Source organism: Seriola aureovittata, chromosome 10 (assembly GCF_021018895.1).
Source record: "Seriola aureovittata isolate HTS-2021-v1 ecotype China chromosome 10, ASM2101889v1, whole genome shotgun sequence".
Taxonomy (NCBI): Eukaryota; Metazoa; Chordata; class Actinopteri; order Carangiformes; family Carangidae; genus Seriola; species Seriola aureovittata.
Window position 1 is genome coordinate 14763445 of NC_079373.1, and position 26845 is coordinate 14790289.

At 41.4% G+C, this 26845-nt stretch overlaps 4 protein-coding genes across 6 annotated transcripts in view; 1 reads left to right on the forward strand and 3 right to left on the reverse strand.

Annotated features, from left to right (window-relative positions):
• LOC130175927 (uncharacterized) overlaps positions 1-4109 on the reverse strand; it is a 5775-nt gene extending 1666 nt beyond the window's left edge. The window contains exons 1-5 of the mRNA XM_056386632.1: positions 3988-4109; positions 3361-3416; positions 2036-2750; positions 1600-1919; positions 304-1475 (exon numbers count right to left, since the gene is read on the reverse strand). Of these exons, the coding sequence (XP_056242607.1) occupies positions 304-1475; positions 1600-1919; positions 2036-2750; positions 3361-3372 (2219 nt within the window). The 5' untranslated portion in view covers positions 3373-3416; positions 3988-4109. The remainder of the gene's footprint in view (positions 1-303; positions 1476-1599; positions 1920-2035; positions 2751-3360; positions 3417-3987) is intronic.
• Positions 1-8366, reverse strand: part of kcp (kielin cysteine rich BMP regulator) — a 25068-nt gene extending 16702 nt beyond the window's left edge. The window contains exons 1-5 of the mRNA XM_056386627.1: positions 7571-8366; positions 6165-6697; positions 5806-5878; positions 4602-4909; positions 4327-4495 (exon numbers count right to left, since the gene is read on the reverse strand). Coding sequence (XP_056242602.1) covers positions 4327-4495; positions 4602-4909; positions 5806-5878; positions 6165-6697; positions 7571-7673 — 1186 coding nt within the window. The 5' untranslated portion in view covers positions 7674-8366. The remainder of the gene's footprint in view (positions 1-4326; positions 4496-4601; positions 4910-5805; positions 5879-6164; positions 6698-7570) is intronic.
• LOC130175926 (cadherin-related family member 5) lies at positions 6468-21738 on the forward strand. Of its 2 annotated transcripts, none has more exons than XM_056386631.1 (17): positions 6468-6590; positions 10721-10800; positions 11526-11652; positions 11754-11968; positions 14110-14166; positions 14260-14352; positions 14481-14567; positions 14665-14775; positions 14971-15141; positions 15616-15706; positions 15803-15909; positions 16003-16203; positions 16310-16441; positions 17047-17125; positions 17218-17408; positions 17502-17522; positions 18572-21738. In XM_056386631.1, the coding sequence occupies exons 3-17, from the start codon at positions 11562-11564 to the stop codon at positions 19550-19552; spliced, it is 2628 nt and encodes an 875-aa protein (XP_056242606.1). In that variant the 5' UTR covers positions 6468-6590; positions 10721-10800; positions 11526-11561; the 3' UTR covers positions 19553-21738. The 2 variants fall into 2 exon arrangements, with proteins under 2 accessions (XP_056242606.1, XP_056242605.1); XM_056386630.1 differs by having other exon boundaries at positions 6481-6590; positions 9770-10800.
• On the reverse strand, positions 21286-26679 carry calub (calumenin b). Of its 2 annotated transcripts, none has more exons than XM_056386633.1 (7): positions 26625-26679; positions 24981-25223; positions 24536-24729; positions 24219-24385; positions 24067-24127; positions 23592-23791; positions 21286-22812 (listed from the first exon to the last, which is right to left on the reverse strand). In XM_056386633.1, exons 2-7 carry the CDS (start codon positions 25199-25201, stop codon positions 22708-22710), a joined length of 948 nt encoding a protein of 315 aa, XP_056242608.1. In that variant the 5' UTR covers positions 25202-25223; positions 26625-26679; the 3' UTR covers positions 21286-22707. The 2 variants fall into 2 exon arrangements, with proteins under 2 accessions (XP_056242608.1, XP_056242609.1); XM_056386634.1 differs by having other exon boundaries at positions 24981-25219; positions 26625-26662.
• Positions 26680-26845: the final 166 nt, after the last annotated feature.

Below are 26845 nucleotides of genomic sequence, written 5' to 3' on the forward strand. Positions count from 1 at the left end.
GAAACTTTGCATCCTGAGAACAACTGTTTAACTCAGGTGTAAAGTCAGGTATTGATCTGCAACTACATGGCCTTGTTTTCATCTCAAACTGAAACTGATATAAGTGCATAGAAATTTAAAATTAACGATAACAGACCAGCAAATGCTGTGTTTGTCCAATCGGGTGTAAGGAGGGGTCATGTTGAGGACCTGCCATTAATCAATACCTACTGGGCCATGGCAAACCATAATGAGCATCAATCAACAAATTTTGGTCTGGCTTTGCATGGCTACTGTCGCTTTTTGTTTTTGTGATGCTGATACCTGTGATCAGGTGTGATTGGAAGCCATATGTTGTTCTCAATTTGTTTAGCTGCCATAGCAGTGTCATCTGTTTCTGGCTTATTTTGTCCCACCCAGTCCTGCTCAGGATGATCGTTCACAGCACTGCTGTTGTTTGGCTCAAAAATCATCCAGTCCTGTGCGGCCCAGTGTGTGGGAAGGGAGGTGATGGGAGGGCAGGTGCGAGTGATGCGGTTTAGAGCTTGGTCACTGGATGACATCAATTGTTGCTGTGTGTGGAAGTAGAAGCGCAGGTAGTGCGGTCCATTGAAGAACCAGTTACAACTGTCCTTGTCATAACCATCTGTTCGAAAGCCAAATGCATCAAACCCGCCACGATCCAAGCCGAATGGATCAAACCCATAGATACTGTAGCCTTTGTCACTGAAGAGCTCAGACATTATCTTTTCTTTATCTTGTGTCTTTTCATCATTGTCCTCCTCTCCATAACGCTTCTTTTTTTTCTCAAACACCCCATCCCTGTGCATGCCAAACCAGGTGACATTGTAACGGTTGAACCCATAGCGGTTGAAACCAGATATGTCATATCCATCCCTATCAATGAAGTCTCGGTTAAAGCCATCTTTGCCATAGCCGCACCTGTCCCAACCAGTTCGGTCATAGCCGTCACGGTCATATCCGTGCTGGTTGTAACCACTGTTGTCGAAAGCTCCACTAACAAAACCACTATAGCGTGACTTGCGCTTGGCAAAGTTAATCTTCTGAGATTTTCGACTTCCTTGTGGGTGTTTTTGCAATATCGTCATATTACAAGGTGCGCCGATGGTTATGGGCACATATACAACACACATCTGCTGCTGAGAAGAAATCACATCATTGGGGGTGACATCTAAAGGCTCCATCTTCACATGCCTCTGTCTGGCAGGGTAGAGGATGAAGCTCTGACCATGTTCATCTCCATTAGTTTGTCTTTTTGATGCATGCTGATGTTTCTCTTGCCACTGTGCCCACAGCTTGTCCATGAATGCCATGTGTGACAGGTATAAAGGGTCATAAGCAGCCAGAGGTGAAGCCATGTCACCCCCTACCCAAAGTCTAAAGAGGCCAGAAAAGGTTTGCAGAGATTGGGAGAACAACTGGAAATCTCCCTGGTTTACAGTCTTCTGCAGGTTCACTGCATTTGGCAGCAACACCTAAAGGGAGCAGCAAAAATCAATTACATACAAACCTTCTACCAGTAATAAATCTCAAAACACTGCAAAGTACAGAAAATACAATGAGGTAGGCTGTTAAATTAATCAAAACTGTATGACAAACCGAGGAGTTGAATCTTCGTCTAAGACAAGGAGACCAGTGGAAATGTGATGTTACACCCTGGAAAGGGTGATGTGGAACGCAGCCTGAGCCAGGCTCACCATCTCCTCCAAAGAAACCAGCCTGCCAGGCAGCTGAAGACTTCATTGACCCAGAGTCCACAGTCCATTCGAAATATGGAATTGCCAATTTGCATGATGACATTGACTGCAACTCGTGCTCCACTAATCGCAGGAAATAGCGGTGCCAGGGGAGGAAGAAGGCTTGATTACCAGCCTGAGGGGAGAACTCGGCTCTCAGTAGCGCAAAACCCTTCCATGCATCTAAATCCACAAGAAAACAAATATAAACACACAAGTAAACCCATAGTAATGATGCAAAGGTAGACATTGAATTTTAAAAAGGTAAGGAAGAATAACATTTAGATTCACAGTCTTACCTGACCTGGTGTAGAGTTTCCTGATAGCTCGCTGGTACAACCTCCTCTCTCTCAGTGTGAGGTCTCTAATCTCTTTTCGCTGGGTCAGGTGTCTGCACACACAGTCAGCCCTGTCACTCCCTGTGCATATGCATTCTTCACAGCCTTGCCTGAACCTTTCCTCGTATTTCCAGAGCGCGTGTTCAGTGAAGCAACCACAACCTCCACTACATCTCATGTCAGAGCAGTTCATGCCGGGAGAAAAGCTCACTGCTTGTGTCTCTCCAGCTTGGTCCTTCACCAGAGCTTGGCACTGTGTTAAAGTGAGGTAATCACACGTATAAGTGAAATCCAGATCTTTGCAGCAGTCAATGCCTCTACGGTTTCCTTTCAGATCTTCCAGTTCAGTATGGTTGAAGTCTTTATTGCTATACGACATTTCATCCTCCAGATTATACAGCTTGTATCCCCAGAGTGTCCTATTCGCAGAGATGTTGTATCCACGCTGAGTATAATGCTGCTGGCTTGCGGGAAGACCCTGCCTTGATTTGCGGAGGCAGCAAGCTCCCAACATGCACTGGTCCCTACAGGCATTAAAGGAAGGGAAGTTGTTGCTGCTGTTTCCAGTGCAGTAGAGGAAGTCCTCACAGAGGCCAGAGGTAGGGTTAAAGGCCCAGCGGTGTTGAAATGGCCGTGCTCCTTCACAGTTGTTCTCTGGCTTTGGGACCAAACATGCCTAGAAGTGGGGAGGGGGGACACAGGGCCTCTTACCCAGCCTTAAACCCCACTGCAATGCCCATAGCCAGAACTGACAAAGGACAAAAGTAAAACAAAGCACTGCTATTGGGCTCACCCAATGCAGCAGGCCAAAGCTAAACCAACAAAACAGACAATCAAAAGAGTGATCTACGAACTATATCAGTTATATTGAAGGTGTAGTTTGACATTTTGAGAAATACATGCATTCACTTTTTTTGCTGAGAGGTACATGAGAAGAGTGATAATAATCTGTACGTTAAATATGGAGCTACAGCCAGAAGACATGAAATTAGTTTAGCACAAAGATCAGAATCAATTGGAAACAGCTAGCCTTGCTCAGTCCCCAAATCTAAAAAAAAAAAATCAGCTTACCATCATCTCTTTTTATCTAACTTGCAAATAAGTGCATTTCCCAAAATGTCTGACTGTTCCTTTGTACCTTGGTCGCCCGACAGAGGCTTGTAAATACAGAACAGTAATGTACAGAAGCAAAATGCAAACAAATGACTATAAAGAAAACACTAAAACTATAAGAAACTACAAGAAAACTACAGTAACACAACACTTAACAGAAGGGGGTGTCAAACCTCAGTTTTCATTTGTGATTGTGACCCACCTCAAGCATTTGAAAAGTTCTGGAGACCTGCCGGGTAACCAAACATACAATAAGTAGATCTTTAAACCAAAACAAACGAAACACCTAGAGTCGATGCAACTGGGAAAGTACATAAATACACACATTCAACAAGACACTACAGTCACGCTAGCAGCTCTGTGAGGCTGTACTTGGGCACAGTGGTGCTTGTGCCAACATGCTAATGTCAGCATGCTAGCATGCTCACAATAACAATGTTAACATACTGTTAAGCATTCTAGCATGCTAACATTTGTTGATTAGCACTAAACACAAAATACATCTAAGGCTGATGGGAGTGTCATTGGTTTAGCAAGTATTTAGTCATAAACCAAAATACTGGATGAATTGAAATTTGGTCTGATAATGGTGCTAGATAAAAAGTAAAATGAATGATAAAAGGTTTCATGGCAATCCATCCAATAGTTGTTGAAATATTTCAGTCTGGACCAACACCACCAGTCTGGACATCTCTTGAGCTGCTGCTAGCCTGACTGAAAAAGCCTTTCACAACACTGACCATAAAGTTTTGACACCAACATGGACATTTTATTTCTACTCTAATCTGGCTCAAAAATACCTGTCTCAGCTGTCTGTGACACACTGGTCCCTTGGTGTCGGGGGGACAGGAGCAGTGAAACCCCTCAGGGTCAGAGGTCAAGACGAAACATACGCCTCCATTTTGACAGGGACTTGACAAACAGGGATCTGGGGGAGGGACGGCCATCTGCAAACTAGCTACTTAAGACCAGTTGAATGTCTGTTAGTGTTAGGTTGCTGAGAGAGTGCCAAAATCATGGACAGGTTTTATGTGTTTTGTATGTGTGTGTGACAAAGAAAGGGATAGAGCGAAAATAGATGAAAATGGCAACACTGAGAGAGAGATAGGACAAACAGACAGAAGCTGAGTCATCTTTACCTCTGATGTTAGGTTGGCATGAGACCTTTCCAGATGTGCAAGTACAAACAGTGCTGAGATCAATTTGCCAGTGCTGGCCATTGTCCACTTCACGTCCCTCCCATTCACATCGTTGCCTCACGCACTCACATCCCTCCAGGTACTTTACACGTGATTGTAGGTCTACATTCTGTTAGAAAACCATAAAATCTATAAAATCCAAATATGTCATGTCGTGTTACATCATATCATTTTTCATGAAAAGTCGCATATTCTATGTGAAATACCATGGCTACCTGAGCTTTGACCATGTCCAGCATACGAGCAAGCTCCTCCATCCTTTTCTCCAGCTTCTTCAGCCTGTCATCTCTCTGGGCCTGAGAAACAGACTTTACCCCTTGAGGAGATCCTGGAGGCCCCAGGACAACACCTCTCTGCAGCTGGTCACTCTGGATGTCTGGGGGATAACGGCTGTTTTTTTTCTCCACTGGCCTGTGGCTTGTTTGAAGTTTACTATGGGAAGCACCCTGCAGCGATGTTCGACTGCTGTCAGTCCAAGAATCTGAGCTCTGGGCGTCTGTGTGCTGAGATGGAGGCAGAGCATCTGTGAAGGAGATGAAGGAGCAAGAGATTCCTGAAGAATTCTTCAATGAAGGAAAGAACAAATCCTAAGCCTAAACAAACATCCTGGAAAACAAAGTCAAAATTAAGACCCACAAGGAGGAATAATAAACAAACTGTTTGGGAGACTTTCTGCCGAAAGATGTAATCTAATGAACGTCAACCACGGTGGTCCTAGTGCTGAGTTGCGAGAATGAGAGGAGTATCTCACTGTTCAGGATTCCAGACAAAATAAGTTGCAAAACAAAGTTCAATCAGTGTTTTACTAGTTCATGTAACTGACAAGAGAGCTCATCTCTGAAAAAATTCTTGTCATCTCTCCCAGCAGAAGGAAATTCAGAACATAATAAATTATCAGGGTCAGTAGAGAGAACGAATGAAGCAAAAGGAAATGAGAAGGGGATGACACTAAAACCTCTGGGGCACTGTAAATTCTCGCCACATGGCAAAACCACACAACATGCTGTCAGAAACGGATACAGAGATGTACTTGTATGGACATGCTCACCAGAAAAACAGAAAACCGAGAGGGGCATTCAGAGAGTGCAAACCTCCACCAAGGCCAATGTCAAACAACAAACAACTACACCAGACTTCAGAGACAAGTATTCAAATTCATAGTAAATAATCCAGATCTGCCCCAGAATTTAATGGGTTCTTCTCTGGCCCATAGCCCACCTGTCCCCCACGTTTGACGCAAATTTTTGAATCCTGCTGACAATCGAATAGACTTGGGTGAAAGAATAACTTCCTTGTAATTACAACTCTCCAGTTAACTTTGCAATATTAACATTAAAAGTGAGATGGTGGGGAATATTCCCAAACATAGAAATTGATTTAAACCCAGGTTTGATATGATAGATAGAAATGTTTCTTTACCTGTAACATTGTCACAGCGCCATGGGCGCCTTAGATATGCTTTCATTGAAATCTCAGCCGTCTTCAAATGTCCCTGCATTCATAAAGAAACAGACATGCTCACAAGCTGTATTGTACTGTACATGCTGTGCAGAATGCACATTAAAAAGAGGAAGAAAATATACTGTACAGATTCACTAAATGCAAATTTGACATACTATATATTAGTGTATACAGTATATGTCATATATATTTATTTCCTAAAAGAGTGTTTCATGGACAGAGCAGTGACTGTAAATAAAAAATAAATCAGTAAAGAGAGGTCTCATGTTGTTCATATGTCAGTATGCATAGTTAAGCAGTATGTATAAGAAACTCACATTAAATTTGCTGGCTTTCCTTCGTGGAGTGCTGGCAAGAGTGATGACAACATTTTGAGGCAATTCCAGGTAGATCCTCTCTTCACTTTTCATGGGCACAACAACAGCTTCTTGACAGTCTACAAAAAATACCAGTCTGTCAGGCTCCAGGCTAACAGCCAATTGGACCCATTCATCCCTGGAGAAGGGGTTCCTCCAAGGGAAGTGAAAGCTGGCAAGGCCCTGAGCTCCTCCTCCAGCCTGGTAGTCCAAATGCAGAGTGTTATTGAGGGTGGAGGAGATGATTTGGAGAATGGGTGAGGACAGAGAGGAGAGAGAAAAAAGAGTGGCACTGGAGCCCGATGACTGATGACCCACGAAATACACCCCCATGCTACCCTGAAAGTTGGAGTACAGGAACTGGGAATATTCTGGAGGAAGGGTCAGGTAAGGTGCTCTGGGGCGTATTCTGTATATCACGCTGCCGGGACTTTGCATTCTGGCCACGCCACTGCTGTGGTTGGACATGTTTAGAGCTGCCAGAAGGTCAATCACTGGGGAGGAGATAAAACAAGAGAGTCAGACTTGTGACAGACACATCCATACTGCATGAGGTCATGCTCTGTCTAATAGAGGATGACACTGCGGTTTCTGGGTTGTGATGTGTGGATCTGTGTGAGAGGGAATCAGAATGAAGCCATTCATCAGGCGGTCACACATGGCTGCTTCACTGACCTCGAACACAGCGCCAACAGGCCACTGTGATAAAGTTAGTCTGATCTGTCTGCCTCTCAGTGAATGCAATACAGCATGTGATACAGCTCTTTAAACCTAAACATTGTTCATCCCAGTTGAACCTAAACTTAAGATTAAAGTTTGATTTGGTTTGGGCCATACATTTATAGCAACCCACAGTGACAGAAAGTATAGTGACTAAGCACATTTACCCCTGAAGTACTTGAGGTTTCTTAAGTATATTTTACATTTATCTGGCAAGTATACTTTTTTTTTTTGCAAATTTTACTTAAAACATATGATCACCATATAAAATGATGCATTGTGACTAATTAAAATACGGCAGTATAAGGCAGTTAAAATGATCTTGTCTTTGACCAACTACATTAAAATACTGCTTACACGTGAATCATCCAGTTACAATAATCCAATGATATGGAATAAATTACACTATAAACCTACACAATGAGTTTTTATGCTCCTGATGTACATTTTGCTGATAATACTTCTGCAATTTCACTTAAGTATAATTTTGAATGCATGACTGACAAGACTAATTGAGTGCTTAACATTGTTGTGCTACTGCTTTTAACAAGCAACATAAACATGCTTTCCACATTACATAAAAATAATTAGCTACATAAATAAAACTTAATAAAAGCATAAAAAGTTAGACACTTTTGGAAACTCACCGTTCTCGTGATTTGAAGCAGCGTGCCCGCGCACAGACAGGGCAAAAACCCAGAGCAAATGTATCCCCAGCAGCATGAGCGTCTTCAGTTTGCCGCTGTCCATTGTCCAGACAAAAAAAAAACTATACAAAACTATTACAAAAAAACACCTTACACAAAAAGCATGATATTCATTGTCCTTTTAAAGCAGCCTGGTGCCATGGACGATGGAGCGTGCGTTCAAAGATTTCCCTGTTCTGAGCAGATCTCTCCACAGAGCGCGCAAAGGGAAACATGGAACATCTGGATGCGGGCAGGGCGTCACTTTTCTGCAGTCACACACTTACATTCCCCCCCTGGGGCCATATCTCCACCACACTTTCACTCCATGATTAAAAAGGTGGATAGTCTTGAAAGTTTGATGATTCATTCGAAAACATTTTCGGTTTCTGATGAGTGAGAAAAAAAAGAAGAAGAAAAAGGCTGTTCAGGTGTGCAGCGCGCGTGCGGTCACCGGCTCTTATCTCCAATCCCAGAAGGATAGCTGTAAGTGGAGTTTTTTTCCCCCCTATTTTCCCTCTTTTTGTAGGGAAAAAAAACTCACCACCCATCACTGCTCAGCGGTGTTGATTTCCAAAGCTAAAACCTGGTCTGGACACTGGAGAGGAGCCATGCTGAAGCAGCCGAAAGTGTATGTGTTCTGTGTGTATGTATGTGCACAGGAAGAAAGAGAGAGAGAGAGAGCGGGCGGGGGTAAACACAAGTAGTCATGTTTCACAGCTTTGGACACAGTCCCAGTGTGAAACCCACTGTTCTGCCTCCCCACAAAACTAGATTTTTCCCTCATGTTGTTGTCCTGCTCATCTCTGCTGTGTTTCCATAGTCCACCCTCATAAGCAATACTTCTGAAATTTGCTACACAGAAAGACAGACATGTTTCTCTCTGTCTTGTTGGATTGCTTTTGGTGTGATGACACCCAGGTATTCCTGATGGATAAGGCAGACTTGAGAGTCTTGGTTTTCTAACTGTTAAAGCAAGCTCCTGCAACACACTTAAAGCAGAGTGAGAGACACATTCAAATACCAGATTTCATTTTAAAGTCTTCCCACCATCTGTCCAACCACACCACAGTGTCCAAACAAAAAAAAAACCTCATCCTGTTTGGTGTGCGGCTGTAATTGTGATTATTATGTTTACATTTGAAACGTTTCTCCACAGGACTTGCTCTCTTTGCCTTGGTGGTTTTTTCAACATACACCCAGTCCCTCTGGGCGGCATCGCACTTCCAGGCTGAGACGACAGATTTATGACTTTGATAAAGTCGCAGAAACTAGATACGTGAAGCAATTCAGTTTTTGATGTAGAATTGAACTTAATGATAGTAGTCATTTACTCAAAAATCTTCAAAATCAGAAATGCCTCCGGGAGGAAGACTGATGGGAACAAGCAGCTGTTTTCATTTCCACATTGTGTGCAGCCTTTTCTCTTGTGTAGAAACAGATTAATGGTATGCCTGGCCTGTCTTTGGTAGATGTGCAAAAGTAGTCAGCAGACTACATTTACAAAGTATCTTAATACTTCATATAACATTTCATTATTTATTGCACCATGCAAACTGCGCTCTGCCCATGAAATTTTTACATATACACACATTATTGCACTAAGGAAACAAAACACATTTCCATTTCATCTGCTTAAATATGTACGTCTAAATGTTTCATGTGTGAGTATAAAGTTTGAGTTATACTCCAAACAGCTTCTACATATATATTTGAATCAACAGTCTTAAAGAAATGTTCGCCTCAGTTTTTATTGATAGTCATGTCAAATAACATCATTACAAGAAAAAAAAGAAATACACACATTCTGGAAAAAGTAACAGATGTTCAGATGATGTAGTTGTCAAAGCCAGCTGTTATCTATCAAACTCATCTTTTTTTAACAACCTCTCTGCTGACATCCAGTGGTCATGTCCAATCACAGCAGACACATACAAACAACCATGTCTGTGAGCCTGGTGGTGAGATTAATCTTGTCCAACATTGTTAACTGTAGTGTATTATGGCAAAGTAATAACAACAACAAAAAAATAAACCAAAGTACAAGAACAGTATCTGTGTCTCAGCTCAATATTGTTGGTGCATCTTGAAATATCATCTTTAAACATCTCTATACTCTGAGTAATGTTTGTCCTCTCTTTCTCTCTCTCTCTCTCTCAGGGACACAGACTGAACAGTGTTCTACCTTTTTTTTCCTGAGGCACACTTTAGTGTTTAAACTCTTCTGAGCCCCCCCCCCCCCCCCCCCCGGCTTTTCTTTGACAATGGAACCCACTCACATCTGCACTAACCAAAACATTTCTCCTGGAGCCAGACGATTTCTTTCATCACAGGAGCCCTAAAGATATGTGGAGACACACTCCTCTAAGTGTGTCCTTGTGTGTTTGTGTGTATGTGTGTGTGTGTGTATGTGCCTGTGCATGCTGGGACAAGTGTGTAAAAGGATGTGGGTTAATCTTCAGAAGGTGAACAGCCGATGTTTGATAGCTAATCCCTTGTCAGGCCCCATTAGTTGTCACACATTGCTAATTGAGCAAATCCAACAGGCGCAAGCTGTGTAGCTAAAGCACATGCTCAGACTCTTTATGATACCCCGAAATGTACATGTGCATTTAAAGTATGATACAAGCTGTCAGGACGTAATTCACTAAACAAAATGACATTTCTGTTTATGCTCTGTAACACAGAAACTGCAGCTTGAACAACAGCTGACTGGACACTCTGACTGTTGAGCTTCACTTGCATGACAAAATGTTTATGAAGGTCAAGTGTCTTTGTACCAGACAAATCTCTTAAATTCACTTGTGACCCCAGTCTCTAACCTCACTGCCAGGTTCTTGCTATCTCTAATCTGATTGGCTCAGTCTTTGTTCCTGACCAGGTAAGCCCCACCCCCCGGCTTTAGCCTCTGAGCTGACGTTTATCCCAGGATACACACCATAAGCTGCTGTCTGCTTTTTAATGTGTATGGGGAGGGGGGTCAATGTGTGCATTATTGTGTGTGGGTGTGTGAGGCCAGTGTTATCTGTTGTTGTTGTCACTTTGTTTATTCCTAAAAGCTTCAGCGTGGCTTTTTGAGTGGTTTTTTTTTTCGGTGGTTTTTTGTTTGAGAATCAGAGATGCTGCTTCCATCACAAGTCAGGAGGATATGGAGACTGACAGACGTGCTGCAGAGGATTTGACAACAACAGGTCAGTCAGCTGAACAACCGGATAGATGGTCTATGCGTTCACATTGATGATAACACAGATTCAGTTGAGTCAGTAACAGAAAGAATGTATGTGTTCGTTTACTGTTATCGTTTTAGTAAGAAGTGACCCCAGGTCCTGCTATGTCTGACCACGCCACCCCCTCTACACTCAAATACATATTCCCACAAACACACACATACACACCAGTGCAGCCAGAGACTCGGAAAAGCATGATAGACACGTACTCAATTTTGTGGTCGAGAAATAGAGTCACGTTTCTCAACAGATTCAACCTTTAGAAAGCCACGGCAACAGGAAGTGTATAAATCGGAGGGTCTATACTAAGTATTGTCAGTCTAAACAGATTAACAAGCGAGTCTACAGTTGGCATAGCACCTGTCTGCAGAACTTGACAGATAAAGGTAAAAAGAGTAACCAAGTCAGAGAAACATGAAGAGAGGAATGACAGTAGGCTACTAATCTACTGGTCGAGCTCTGTCAGACAGGGGAAAGCAAGGCAGAAACCCATGTAGAGGGGATTAAAAGGAATTATGGGTGTATTTGTACATTAGGAGAGGGTCTTAACTGAATGATGATTCTTAAGACATGCTGCCATCAAGGCACAGAGTAAAGCCCACTCTAACCCACTAATTTTTACTGTAGAAGATGAAAGGATAACCCTGTTTAGTTAATAGTATTTGCTCGTTTTCTCTCTCTTCACTCAGACAGAACTAGTTCCTGAGGCCTGACCGAGCCCAGGAATGGCCCTCAATGAACTGAAATGGACTCTGTGTCAGGCCAAGGCTCTAGTCTGCTCACTGCTGGTCCTCCTATGTCTGCACACAGCCACAGGTAGAACTATTTTACATTTGTTCCTATTAAAGTTTGGCTCTTGGCCAAAATGAATGGGTTTCCAACCCTTTGCATATGCATCTGTGTGTACCTTTACACAGGAATGTCAGGGTGGGGTGGATGTCTGGATGGTCAGGATGTATTTGCGACAATAAGAGAAAACAGCCTTTCGGGAGAAATTGTTGCAGAGCTCATGGCTGACACCACAATGGAGGAGGTACAATGGATCCTGGATGGAAAGGATGCTGATTGGTTCTTCTTGGATGAAAGACACATCCGTCTGAACTCATCAGATGACAAGGTTCTTGACCGAGAGGTAATTTCTTAGGATATATCCCCTGAAACATGCTGATCTTTGTGTTGGATATTTCTTATAATCAGGAAGCCAGGAACATAATTCAAGGGTTATGGATTTTATGTGTGCAAAATCAAATTTCTTTGAGTCTGTAGGAACTTTTGTTATAGTGTGGGGCAGCAATGAGGAAGTTGGAGGCCTACCTAAGTTTAGAACAAACAATCAGAGATTGAACCTCGTAACCTCGTCCTTGGACCGAACACAATCTCTCTTACCGTCATCCTCTTGCCAGCCAGCTGTCTTACATCATGGCAGCTGTTAAAGGGTCAACCAGATTAGCAGTCTCTCTCTCTGTCTCCCAGTCTATCTAATTCTGTCACTCCATCTTTGAAAAATGTTTAGACTAACAACATTCAGACTTGCTACAAAGTTTCAACCTTTCATCTTTATCAAGTATACTTATCAAGTCCATGCTTTGTTCAACACAATGAGAGCATCTGTTTAGTGTGTGGCTGCCTCGCTCTCAAAATCTGACTTTCTTCTCAATACACTTGATAAAATATTGGGATGTGCATTTTCTATGTTGTAACCAAAGAGTGATAAATACATAAAGTGTGTTTTGTGCTCTAATGCCTTTTATATTGTTTGGTTTACATATAATAGTAGAGAACACTAGAAACAGTGATATAAATTTAATATTGCATACAATTATACAGTACACTTATATGACATTAAGTTAGGTAAATGCAGGTAAACAAAAAACACATTGAGAGTAGGCCAATGTGAGAGTGCCCAACAAATATGAAACAAGTTCATGAAATTCATGAAACCTGAGTTTATTTTTTGAAAATAGCTTGAAACAATTTCAATTTCATGTTCTTTTAAGATGTAATTAAGCATTAGAAACCCATTGCTCTTCAATATGACTCGGATGCTGCAGGCTAACTGATGGGGTGGTTTTTGGGTCCGTTTTGTATTAAGGTAGCTACCCCAAAGGTTTACCTGTATTGAGTGCACTAATAGTACTCAATGATAACCAAAAAAACTGTGCAGCCCCTCTTGAGCTTAGAAACTTCTGGTATTTAGATTACCTGACCCCAGACAACTTCATAAAAAGGCAAAAGGATATTTACTTAAAGTTTGGCAACATAACAAATATTTGCCCTTTAAACATTTAAATACAAAAAATAACACAAATTAGAGCCCTTTAAAATAAATAAACAGAAGCCTAGATAAACAGTGCTCTAAAAATTAAACCAAAATTATATTTACAATAATAAACAAGGAAATTACTTACAAATATACCACTGTTAATTGACTTAAAAAAAATATATATAGTACAAAATATCTAAAAATAAAAAACCGTTGCAGGCCTGCGGTGCGGCAGATAGAATCAGGTAAAACTCACAGTTCAGCTGGAGAATCCTCTCCTCTGCGGACGGCCATGAAGAAAACCAGGCAACAGCAGCGGTGAATCTCAGGTGCACCTGGTCCTTCTCGTCCGGCCCGCGGTCCTCTGATATGCAGTTCATTTTTTGGCTAACGTTACCCCAAACACACCTGCACAAACACTCGCCCCAATAAACTTTTTTAATGAGGAAACGTGCAGTCGAGTTTAGCAACGGTTTCTCCAGGTTGGTCTAACGACACTGGCACCCTTTTCTTTTCTTGGTTGCATGTCATGCCTTCCCCCTCTGACCTCTGCTTCCGCACCCCCTGCCAATCACCACAGGTGACATCTGTCTAACCCAATCAATCAACAGAAATCAGGAATTTGGTATCTGTACTCTCGCGACACTTTTTACCATCCATAACGGCCTTTACACTATGATATCCCATATATTACATTAAATTCTTAGTTTATAACTGAAATTACTCAATTTCTCACTCAGATTTGTCTATTATTTAAAACAATTTTTTAATTTCACTTTCATTACTTAGGTTTTCAGGATTCCCGTCCCACCCTCAGAGAAAATAAAATATAATTTATACCTTTATTTTGTCACAGGTGCTACAGAAATTAAGAGTTTTTCTGTGTCAGTGTCTTGGCACTAGCCTGGTTTGGTTAAAGGGATTTTAATAAATCAGTTTGTGAGTATGTGATTACAGTACTTGTGTTAAAATATTTTATCATATCTTTTCATGTTTTCTGTGCCTCTCAGGCCCAGGGCCCTGTCCTAATGGCTGAGTTGTCATGTTATGAGGAGGACACACTCCAGGTACACTTCATCCCATCATTTTACTCATGATTCCTCAATGTGTAATCCCATATCCAAATCTTTATATGTTTTTCTTTCTTGCTGTTGTTGTAGAGTGTCTACAGGATCATGGTGGAGATTATTAATGAGAATGATAACTCACCTGTGTTTGCAGAAAACACTGTCCACTCTCTTATTATCAGTGAGGTATGACACTTTCACAAACACATGTGCACAAACCTGCGCATGCATACAGAAAAAATAACAAGATTGAAATATTACTACTACTGTCTGAAGTGCTTCCTGTCTGCCTGTCTGTTTGTGTTGATTTCCAGCTGACTCCAGTGAATACTGTGGTCTTTACTGTCCAGGCCACAGATGCAGATAACGACAAGATCATTTACTCCATTGACCAAACATCAGTGAGTTTTTTTCCTATACTCTTTACACTCTTAACAGTGCACGTACTGTACACACAGTCACTGCATTACTGTTTATGTTGTTGTGTGTGTTCTGCAGCCTGATGCAGAGTACTTCAAGGTTGAGCTCCCAAACAGTGGAGAGGTGATCCTGGGCAAGCCTCTAGACTATGAGACCAAAACTCAGCTTACTGTCACTATCTATGCCTCGGTACGCTGCACACATTTCCTTTTTTGACATACATTTATCTAAGCAATTAAATTCCTCTTCTATCATCCATCCTTACGTCATGATTTCATCATCATTTCAACTATACGTCAGTTCATGTATCCATCCATTTCTCCATCAAACATGCTTGACCAGTGTAATATCCTCTAAAGGAAACTTGACTTGTCATTATCTCAGGAAATGAGCACTGCTGAGCGCTTCAACACTAGCACCAACATCACCATCACCATCCTGGATGGAGATGACCAGTACCCACAGTTCCTGCCCTGCATGCTGCTTCTCCAAGATGAGACCAGTCGCATCTGCATCAGCCCCATGTACACAGTCAACATCACAGAGGGGGAAGAGGTCAGTGGTAACCAGTGTTATATACTGTAGGATGTCCATATATTACCCTGGGTTGTGTTTTCCATATCAAATATGCATTTTTGTGATAATACAATTGGTTTGTAATAGGTTTTATGGGTATTTAACTTAACTGAAAATGTAAATATCCCATCAACACAGGTGTTACTTGCCAACAATACTGAACTGGAACCATTCTTAGGCACACCTGTGATGTGGCTATGTTATATCTAGACTTGTAAATTGCAGATCGGTCGTATTTGTGATTTGACATAATACAGCATTCATACTGACTTTGACATTGTGTAATTGCATTATAAGTTCTAACTCACACTCTGAAAACCCTCTGAGATCATCCGGAATTCAGTTTCTGTCAAAACTATAGTTCTGGCCACGGTCTTAACATTTACTGTGACAATAAGGTGCGGTGCTTTGAGCATCTGACTGGTAAAGCACCAAATGTGTGTCACATTGCAGGACATTGTGCTGGACTTCTCTCCTGGTCCCATTCATGCAGTGGATGGAGACAGAGGACTCAGCTCTCCACTAAGTTATTCCATTCTCTCAGGTACCACACATAATGATGCAAGTTAATATTTAAAATGTGCTGTGTTTTGCCATGTTTACATCTGTAACTGTGTTCATGCATTTGTGTTCATGCTAGGAGACGACGACGGCCGTTTCCTGATGGATAAAGAGACAGCGGAGGTGAAACTGACTCGGGGGGTGAGAGACAGACTCACTACTCCAGCGCTGCATCTTCAGGTCATGGTAAGACATTTTAACAGCAGATTTAAAAGATATCAGCTTTTCTTTCATACTCACAATACCATTCTCCCTGCTCTCTCTGCGTCTCTCACCCAGGCATACCAGGATGATGACCCCAGGAAGTACTCTGTTGCTACAGTGTTGGTCCGAGTCCTGGCAGTGAACCACTTTCGTCCACAGTTTGATAAGGCTCAATATCATGGCTTTGTAACTGCTGGAAAGAGCCCCGCCTCTCTGGTCAACACCTATGGCAGCAGAGCACTGATGTTACATGTACAAGACCAGGATTTTAACCATGTATGTGCTGCTACACATACAGTACAATCATGCTGCAAAATGATCAATGCAGTTTCATATCTGTTTAATTTTCTGTTACCACTTCCTTTTTTCCACAAACTGACAGGGTGTCAACCCCAAGCTCTACTTCACCTTCAGTCCTACATCCAATTACACAGACATCTACCAATTCACACATGAGGGACTTCTGATCGCCAGGACCGATCATCTCAAACCAAAACAGAAACACACTCTAGAGGTGAGCCTCATCCCTTGCATTAAAATGGGCCATATTGGTGATTTTTCATGTTTTCATGTAAACTTTACATTATGTTAGCGTACATGTGGCATTCTCTTTTCATTTAAATACTCTAAGTGTTTAGATTTATTTCCTACATTGCATTAAAGCTGACTGAGATAGTGAGTCCATCATTAGGTTGATCAGGTGATTAAGAGCAAACAATAGAACATCCTATAAGTAATAATACTCAGTATTTTGACCTGCAGAGCAAAATAATTAACCATAGTATAATTATACAAAGGCAGTAAGAAAAACCATTAATAGCTGTTTCTGTGCAACTGCAACTGGAAGGTTGAAAAGTAAATCCAAATAAAAACTTGGTATCTGTTTTGGAAAATGATCAGCAGAAATGCAAAGCATGCACAATTTAAGTTAGCAAAAAACATTTCAAGTGTCCTGTTGCAACAACAAAAACATTATTTTACTGAATATTTATATAGTGCTACACTTTGGGTGAAGCCACTTCACTGTATTGCACAACCTCATTGTTTTTTTCATCAAAATCTCATAATAAATAAAGACATAAAAAAGATGATGTGATAAACAGTCAAAATACTTTGCAGGTAACGGCTATAGACCAGGAGTCAGGTGATGCCACCTTTACTACTGTAGTGGTTGAGGTGTTATCTGAAGGACAATCAAGTAAGGACACACACTTAGATGCATACACTATTGTTGCAGAGCCTGCAGACTCAGTATATAAAACTATGTATGTCTGTCTGTGCACACTGCAGTCCCTCATAGTCCACTGGGAGATGAACGCCTGATAAGCTGTACTGTAGGCAAAGCGCTGTTCCTGAGCGTGGTACTCATGACTATGCTTGGATGTACCTTGTCTGTGGTGATGTGGCTGAAGAAGAAACGCAAGGGAAAGAGGGACCCACTGCAGAGAGGCTGCGTTGCCCAGGGCAAACACCCCAATGTGGTGAGATCATTTATGACTAATTTCAGTTCATATTTAGCAGGATGTTAATATAAATAAGTTCAGAAATAATCCCTACTGTATGTATTCCCACAGAGTTTACGGTGGTTCCAACTGGTGAGTTATTTATATTCTCTTGTAGCTCCTCTTCACTTTTGTCCTGATTTCCTGTCCCATTCCTTTATAAACTACTATTTTATAAACCATTCATTGTATGATTACTTGGTGTAGAACAGTTATAAATTTGATCCAGTGAGCTAATAAATGTGAGCTTCCCTAATTTTTATTAAAAATAAATAATAGTTTATATTTGAAGATGCAAGGTACTTCATAAATCTGGAAAGTAACATCCAGTAATTCATTCATTCAGATACTGATTAATTTAGTAATTCAATAATGCATTGTCCCTCAAGGTTAGACAGTCTTCTTTGCAATAATGTTGTTACAGCCAGTCCACCACTTTGGTTCAGACTAAAATATCTCAACACCTATCAGATGAATTGCCATGAAATTTGGTGCCAAGAATCGATTAATCCTACTGAGTTTGATGATCCCCTGATTTTATCTCTAGCACCTCTAGCAGGTCAGAGCTTTCACTTCTCGACCTCCACTGAATGGATTGGCACAAAAAGATGATGATGTATAATAATGACTTTGAAGATCCTTTGATGACTTTTCAGCTAGTGCCGCCATGACGTTGACATGTGGGGCTTTTGAGTAAAATGTATAGACAACTAATGGATAGATAGAGTGCCATTGTACACACATCCATGTTTCCCTCAAGATGAATTATAACTTTGGTGATCCCCTAACTTTTCCTTTAGAACGTTATAGGGGTCAAAATTGTAATCTGTCCAATACTATGGTTTATGATGAAATGCCTGCAAGACTGATGACATTAACTAACAATTCACAAATGTCAGCATGCTAATATGATAAAGTAAGATGGGGAACATGGTAAACATTATACCTGCTTAACATCACCATATTAGCATTGTCACAGTAAGCATATGCACATGTTGACATTAGCATTTAGCTGTGTTACATCATGCTGTAGCCACAACCCTCATTCCACTTACCCAACCATCCCCACTGATGGTTAAAAAAAACATGGCCTTACAGTATGTTTTACAAATATTGACTCAATGACTGTGCTCTCTCCTCAGGTGAGTCACCGCAGTGCCATGTCACACATGGACGAAGTACCCTTTAACAATGAAGAGTATGGAACCTACAATCCGTCCTTCAGCTTCCCTGAGAAACCTGGCCTCTACACCCACCAAGACCCCCCTTCCTTCCAAGGACCCGTTCCACCTAAAACAACTGCTGCACCCGACATAAGCTTCATCCCCACTGAAAGTGTGTGCATCCCTGTGGACTTCAGTAACAATGTTTCTGCACCACCCAAAAGCTCCTCTAGTTCACCCACTGTGGATGTAAGCCCGACACACATAGCTCAAGATGCTGCATCTCCCAAAGAAAACCTTGACGCAGCACCTGCTACATCCCTGGACCCTACTGAGGCAATACGCAACACCAGTCCTAACCCTGAAACCCATGTTGGCACTAGCACTCCACCTTTAACCTGTCCTGATTCACAAACTTCGCAAACAGGCACCAGTGATGACCCTGCTGACCCTGCCACCAGCCCCTCCTCTCAATCCAGTGCTCCATGCAGTGACACCCGAATTGCTTCAGCAGAAATAGACAAACCCTTCTGCAAACCTCGTGTGAAGACACCCCCACATTCACCTTCACTGTCCTCCCCCCTCCCCGAGCAGACGAGCAACCCCCCACCCACCCCAGAGCATGCACCTGTAAAAGCCAAGCTGGTACATATAGATACGTCCCCCCTTGATACACCTCCAGTCACACCAGAGCGAACATCTATGACTCTAAGCACAGAGGTAGACCGACCCTCCACGTCACTGGACCAAACAGACCAATCAGAACTCCCAGGTGCAGATGCAGGTAGTCCATCTCAGGACAGAAGACCCTCAATGAACTCAGGAAACACCCAGGACAGCCGCAAGGTGGGGGATGAGGATGCAGACAAGAACAGTGATGATGAGTTAGAGCCGGACGAAGAAGAGCTGCTCAGAGTGATGGCTCGTTGCAATCCCATTTTTATCACATTTAGTAAGTAAGGACGGATGACAGAGCATGGAGGAGGTAAGGTGAAGGTGGATGACAGACAGCGGAGCAAGAAAGAAACGCTACTGTCTGGTTCTGCTGTGCTGTAGGTACTGCTGAGACTTGGAAGAGGACAGAATACTAAGATACACAGCACAGGGGCCACATAAGGAAAGACATGCATATGTTCACACACTGTATACTGTATGAAAACACTTAAAAAAACACCTAACAACACACATTAATATTGATTAATTATAATACACTATGCTGTTACGTTCATAGAAAAACAGGGATGAGTGACCTCGAATGCACAAGGCATGGTTAAAAAAAATCAATTACTATGTATAAAGTATGATACATTTTTCAACAATACAGCATATTCAACCACGGTAACAATTGCACAAATTGACATCTGTGATGTCACAGTGGGTGTTCTTTTTCAGCTGTCAATAGTAAAACACCTTTTATGACATCACGAGAGTATGGAATGTTCGACCATTTGAATTCACTGAGAATCGTCCAGCAGCTGTGTGGTTCTGTGTAGAATTACCCTTTCAATAGCTGCAGGGTACTGTATGTTCAAAACCTTTACATAGCGTACTGCAGCGTTAAATGTTTTATTATGCCTGTTCTACAAGCTGCCTCAGTTTTTTCTTTGAACATGAGTAAAGTTATTGTTTGACTGAAACATTGAGCCATGAGAAGTTATTCAAGTGAAACTGTGCTGTGATTGACCTGCTGATTCAGATGATTAAAATGATGATTATTAGGAATAAAATTCAAAATGGTTATAGGGTGAAGATATTTCTGCCCAAAAACTATGGCAGGATCCTCAGCTACACAGACTAAGCTTTAATTTCACAAAGATAAACAGCTGGTGATGTCTGAAAAAACCCAAAAGTTATTAGACAAGAATTTAAAAATCTTTTTTGCCAAGCAGTAGGCAATTTTTTTTTTAAAGCTCTTATTTTATCTTTTTGAGAAACAGATGCTTAACTCTGTTACTCAAATGTAGTGCTACTATGTGACCATGTTCACCATCTTTGTTTAAGAAAGATAGGAAAGTTGAGATGATCAAAAGTTTCAATTTGCAGATGTGTTTTGGTGATGAATAAGGGTGAGTTAGGCCCTAAACTGCTTGACTACATGAGCAGTTACAAATAGAAAGCTGCTTGTACATTAAACTTTATCTGGGTATATTGAAACAAAAGGTAACATAAGTGCGACACGTAGTGAGATGTGAATTGGTTAAAGAAAAAGTCCCAAGCTTCAATTCCTTAATGCTGTATGTATAGGTGACATGCCTTAACAATAGACCACAAGCATTATATGTGTATTCAACTGTTACACTTTTGAGTGTCTGTAGATTTAGATTGTTAATGCTTGATTTATTCAGGACAGATTCGGGAAACAAAATACTCTCCTGAGAGCAATGGTGAGGGGAAAAGAGTGACACAACAATGCAGAGATCAGTGGGTCAACGGCCTGAAGGAAACCAGGAAACAGAGCATTTCCTTAAAGAGGCAGAAGCCTGGGAAAAAAATATTTGTAAGAAATGTAAAGCATTTTTAGGTGACAAAAAACCCAATATGTTGGCATGTCTAGCTTTCCACAGAAACAACTTCTGAGAATAATAGCTTGGCTAAGGCATGAAGAACACCATTATATTTGTAATAGCAACAGCCATGTAAAGAATGCTTCACAACCAGCACATCAAGTCAAAAGAATACAGCAGACTAATGGCTCCTATTTTGTTGTTTTTAATGAGACATTCCTCTCAATCACAAAAACTGGACCTGCTTGTTAGAGTGCTCAGTTTGCAGACCAACAACTTATTTACAGTAAAGTCACTAGTGAAAGGCTTGTTGCTGCAGTGAGCCTGTAAAAAAACATTGTCATATACATACAGTATAGCATAAAAAATATCAACAGTGGTTATAAATGGTGGTAGTGATAATACAAGCATAACAAACATATTTATGAAGGGAAAGGATTTTTTTCCAAACTGCTTACAAAAAAGGACAGAGATTTTTTGCTTGGCACAAAAATGAGTTAGTTCAGCTGAATCAAACAAAACTCAAAACGTAACCTCAAACAACAGGATGCGCCAGTCATCAGAACTACTGTGTACACACATAGATTCTCTCTCACACACACACACGCGCACACACACACACACACGCACGCACACACACACGGACGCACGCACGCACGCACGCACGCACGCACGCACATGCACACACACACACACACACACACACACACACACACACACACACACACACACACACACACACACACACACACACACACACACACACACACACACAGGTGAGGTGATGAGAAAGAAGGAGGCAGCTTCGAGGACAAAGCATCCAACATCATCTTGATTCCTTCAACTAACACACAGCACAACCAGTCCTTATACAGGACCCACAGCTTGTGTCAACATGGATGCTTTGGGGACCATTTTAGCAAACACAGCATGGTCCCTCTGATGATACTGTATTGCACTAGTTCAAATAGTCTTCATTGTCATTGAAATTTAATATGTACTCCTCGCTCCAAACATCCTATACTACGCAGTAAATGATCAATAATGACATGAAAACAATGTTCAAGTGAATCAGCAACTAGCATTTTCAGTTTTGGGCCCGATTACATGGAGGAGTAGCACAAATTCTAATGGCTAGAAAACAGCTTTACTCTTCACAGTCCAGTGCATTGCAAAAAGAAATGCTATGGCCAACCACTCTGTATACTGTAAGTCTAAACTTGTTGTTCTGTCAAGGTTTTCGTAACAAAAACATGGCTATTTCATAAAAGACATCCTTTCAAACAAAAAAAAAAGTGTCATCTAACACCATTTGTCCTTCGCTTGACGTGGACAAAGAGATGGATAGTGGGGGTGAAGCAGAGCAAAGGCTGGTGATATATCCCAATCTTACACACAGCTGAGCATAAGGACACACTGGCCAAGCGTGTACATGTTCCTTGAAATGTTAGTGTGTGTACAACTGGAAACATTCAAGAAATCAAATAAATTATTGTCCGTGGCGTTGGATTAGGCGAGGAGCTCATCTTGTTTGAAATACTCCCATCTACTGTCAGAGGAGTAAGCTGGGGTACACAAGATGAACACAAAGTCTTTGGAAGCAGGTGGATGTTAGAACTCGTCGTGTCGAGTCAGGGCCTCTCCGAAGTCGGTCGCCTGGCTGCCCACGAACAGGTCATACTTCTCCACGATTTCTGCCTTAGTCAGACGGCCATCCTGTTGGAAGGAGAGTAACAAACATGTTAAGCCTTGTATTTGCATCAATACACCGGATTTTTTTTTTTAACTTACCCATATATAGATGTACTTAATGTTATGCTATTGTAGGTATTTGGTATGTCTTGTTTGATTTGCACTAGTGTCACTGAACAATAACAGTCGTTTCTCATCTTAATTTCATAATAAACATGTCCTAAAGGGCTGAAATACCAGCAAAGCTGAGATGAAAGCCTGTCTTGCAATTATTATGCTTGGTTAGAGCTGTAATTAAGTCAGACCCTGTTTTGCAGTTTCTTAAACTGACTAACAAAAGTATCAGAAAAGAGCCCAAAACTAAAGTGACTTCTGGTATTTGCTGGCTAACTTCCTGCTGCATACTCAAATTCTTCCAGCACAGGAAGACAAGAGGTGCCACTGGCTGGCCTTTACTGAGAAGCAACTGCAGATGATACGCAAACATATTGAGTGAGGTGATAAAAGCAAAATGGTTGTCTTGATCTAGATATACATCATTTTCTGTGTTTCCCTAATTCATTGCGCTTTACATTGCCATTGCAGTATCTAACAAATCTACCATTTAGTGAGTATTTTGTGGCCCTGCAGTGCACACATTCACTCGTGTGCATGTATAAGCATGCTTCTAAATTCATGTGTGCTTTCAGACGCGCAGTTCCGCTTCCTTTAAATATTTCTTGAATTAAACAGGAAGTAAAATTCATGATAAGTGTGCATTTCTTTTGAAACTTGAAATCCTTTGAAACTTTTACTGCACATACTTTGTCTGCATCTGACTCATAGACCAGATGTTTGGCCTCAGCCTCAGCATGATCGTAGTCATTGGGCAGGATCCAGTCTCTGGTCTCCTCCTTGTCCATCTTCCCATCTTTGTTTTTGTCTCTAAATTCAGTGAACTGCTCCCTCTCTGTCTTCACCCACTCTGGTTCTGTAGAGTCTCCCTCCTGGTTGTACATGTCACCTAGAGTACAAAAAAAAGATAGGGCGGACTGAGTAAGAGAGGGTGTTGATGTTGCAATGATTCTTTGTACAAGTATTTTTAATGTTTGTAGTGGCCTAACACATTACACAACAGGCATGTTGCATCAGGGTTCCTCAAACTTTTACATATGCTCATTTGTTCTTGTATTTTCAACTTTGTATTCTCCATCGGTCTTGGGTTGCCACCAATAACAACCCAAAATCCTGTGGCACAAACTAATGATGCTCATAAGACACTAGACTATGACAACTCACCTATGTACTCATCCAGATCAATTAAACCATCTCCATTCTTGTCAATGTCTTCCATTGTTTCCTATAGAAAAGAAAGAACACCGGGCAGTGAGAAGGGACATAAAAGATAGTGCTAGTGTCAACACCTGTGAGTGTGTGTGTTTGTGACTCACCAGCACTACAATGTCCTTCATGTGGTCATACTCCTCGGGGTGAAGGAAAGCTGTGAACTCCTCCTTGTTGGCTTTCATGTCATTGTCTTGGTCGGCCATTTTGAATCTTCTCTCATCACGAGCCATCATCTGTCTGTAGCTGAAGCCATCATCTGGGTCAGGGTCATCTGCAAGTCAGAGGCCACAGCTTTGTATAGTGTGTGTGTGTGTGTGCTCAAGTGTGGAAAAGCTCATTTGTGTCTTTGTCCATCGAGTATGCAGGCAATGCTATTGGGATACATTGAAATGAATAAAATAAAAATTGTCTGCACTCATACCAAGAATGTATCCATAAGTGGCGTTCTTGTACTCCTCCCAGGACACCATTTCATCCCCGTTGAGGTCATGACTCTTCCATTGTCGATCAACATCATCGTAGATCCATCTCTTCTGGGCATGCTTGATCCACTTCTTCATCTCCTCAACTGTCACATAGCCATCCTTATCCTCATCTATACGTTCAACCAACATGCTGCAGAGAAATGACGGAAATCTCAAACATTCAGGATGTTCCATCACATTATCTAGTGTTGTTTCACCTCAGGGAGCGGTACAGTTCCTCCGAAGTGACACAAGGTCATTACCACAGTAATGCAAAAACTATAATACATGTATTCCACTAGAAAAGTTATTACCATTATGTCTGTAAAAGAATTTGCAAGACTTCAGATATCCCTAATAATTCAACAGATTCACACAGTCTGTCCTGGCATGTAAAATTACCCGAGCCTCTCCTTGCTCTCCTCTGGTGTGAGCTGGTCGAAGGTCTTGGCCTCCTCCTGTCCCAGAAATGCTTCATGGTCATAGTCAAAGTTCTCCGCATCATCGTGCTCTCGGTTACTGAGGGTTTCATCGTGGTGAACACGGTCCTTCTTCTCTGTGGGTTTGCTGGTGGCGTAAACCACACAGAGAGCAAAGCACATAACAAGTGGCCTCAACTCCATCCTTCGTATGTGCAAGCACTGTCTGGACAAGAAATTCTGTGGTTATTACAAATACATTGCATTCTCATATAAACCTTTGTATTGCATGCATATCGAAGTTTATCTTGCACTTCAATACTGGCATACGGACAGATTGTGTCAGCACTAATCACAGCTTTTGACTTTGGCCTACTCAACTCTGCACATGCCTGTTTAGGAGTGTATGACTCACAGTGCAAGCAAATACTCCGGCTATGAGAGGTGAATTGTTAGGCTAATCTGTTCCAGCTGATGCAATCCCTTCATTTGTTTCACTTGTGTTACTTTCTAGCAGTTGGCGTGCCATATATTTTATTACAACCAGCTCAGCAATTCAAATAACGGTAATATAATCATTCACACACAACTATTTAGAAATTTTCTGAATTCATCATACTAGATTTCAAATTACTATCAGCTATTAGTTTATTAGGGACACAGCTAAAACAAATGCATACGGATACAACAGCCCTGCAATAAATCCTTCCTTCATGAAGATTGCAATGTTCAGGTTAAGTTTGGGCTATTTAAGAGAGGCGATTCAGGTTTTTGGTCATTGTGGACACTGGTACTGTTGAACTATTGTATTGTGTTTTACTCAAACATGTTACTAATATGTAATCTACCCTCGGTAATACAAACTCCCAGCACAATACAATTCAAAGCACCACAAACTACAGCCTCCAAAACGACCAAAGTGGAAACAACACCTTTCTACACAAACTCAACATTGAAACATTCATGAAGACATGATTTATTGCAAAACTGTTGTATCAGACTGAATTAGTTTGCCTTTGGTCAAGCTAATGAAATAGCAAATGGAAAATAAAAAACGAAAATATTCAACTAATTAATTCAAACAAATCAGGGCTGAAACAATGACAAACTATTTACATTTACTCAAAGACAAAATACTTAGAAATCACCTGCCAGCAATGTTCTTTTTAAAAAAAGACATTGTATGTACGTGTCTATGCTTCTGTAATCTCAACAGCAATGCAGTATTCAGAGGGAAAAAAATGATCATTTTGTACCATTTTACTATCTTTCTCTTGTTAAAACACGTTAACCGCTATCTTGTCTACTTTGTTGTGACATCACCCTGTCTGTGCTCTCACTTTTGCACGTCTCAACACCTTAAATCTTGCCAGTGCCTTTACATTACGAGTCAGTAGCAACACTTTGAGAAAGTTATTCCCAAATATCAGCATTTCCATCCAAGCCCAAGGTTAGCGACTAACAGACTGGCTAACCTTAGTTTTAACTGCTGTTTCACTCGTCCAGTAAAGATAGACAGACAACTACCTAATTGCTCATGTTGCGTCCTTCTAAAGATTAGCTATCAGACAGACATATTTAAGTCACTTTTTGTATTTTTAAACCAAAATTTTGCAGGACAACTCACCGGCGTCTTCAGGGAAGTTCGTCGTTGTAGCTTTAGACCCTCCCCTCGGAAACACACCCATACACTTCCTGTGCTAAAACATCAACAGACCAATCAAGCTCTGAGAAAGCGAGTGCGATGTCGCTCGTTGATTGGTCCACTTCAAGGGAACATCGGTGATTGGATTGGCCGAGAACCGCCACGTCCTCAAAGTCAACAAAACCCCGTTCATTCATAAAACT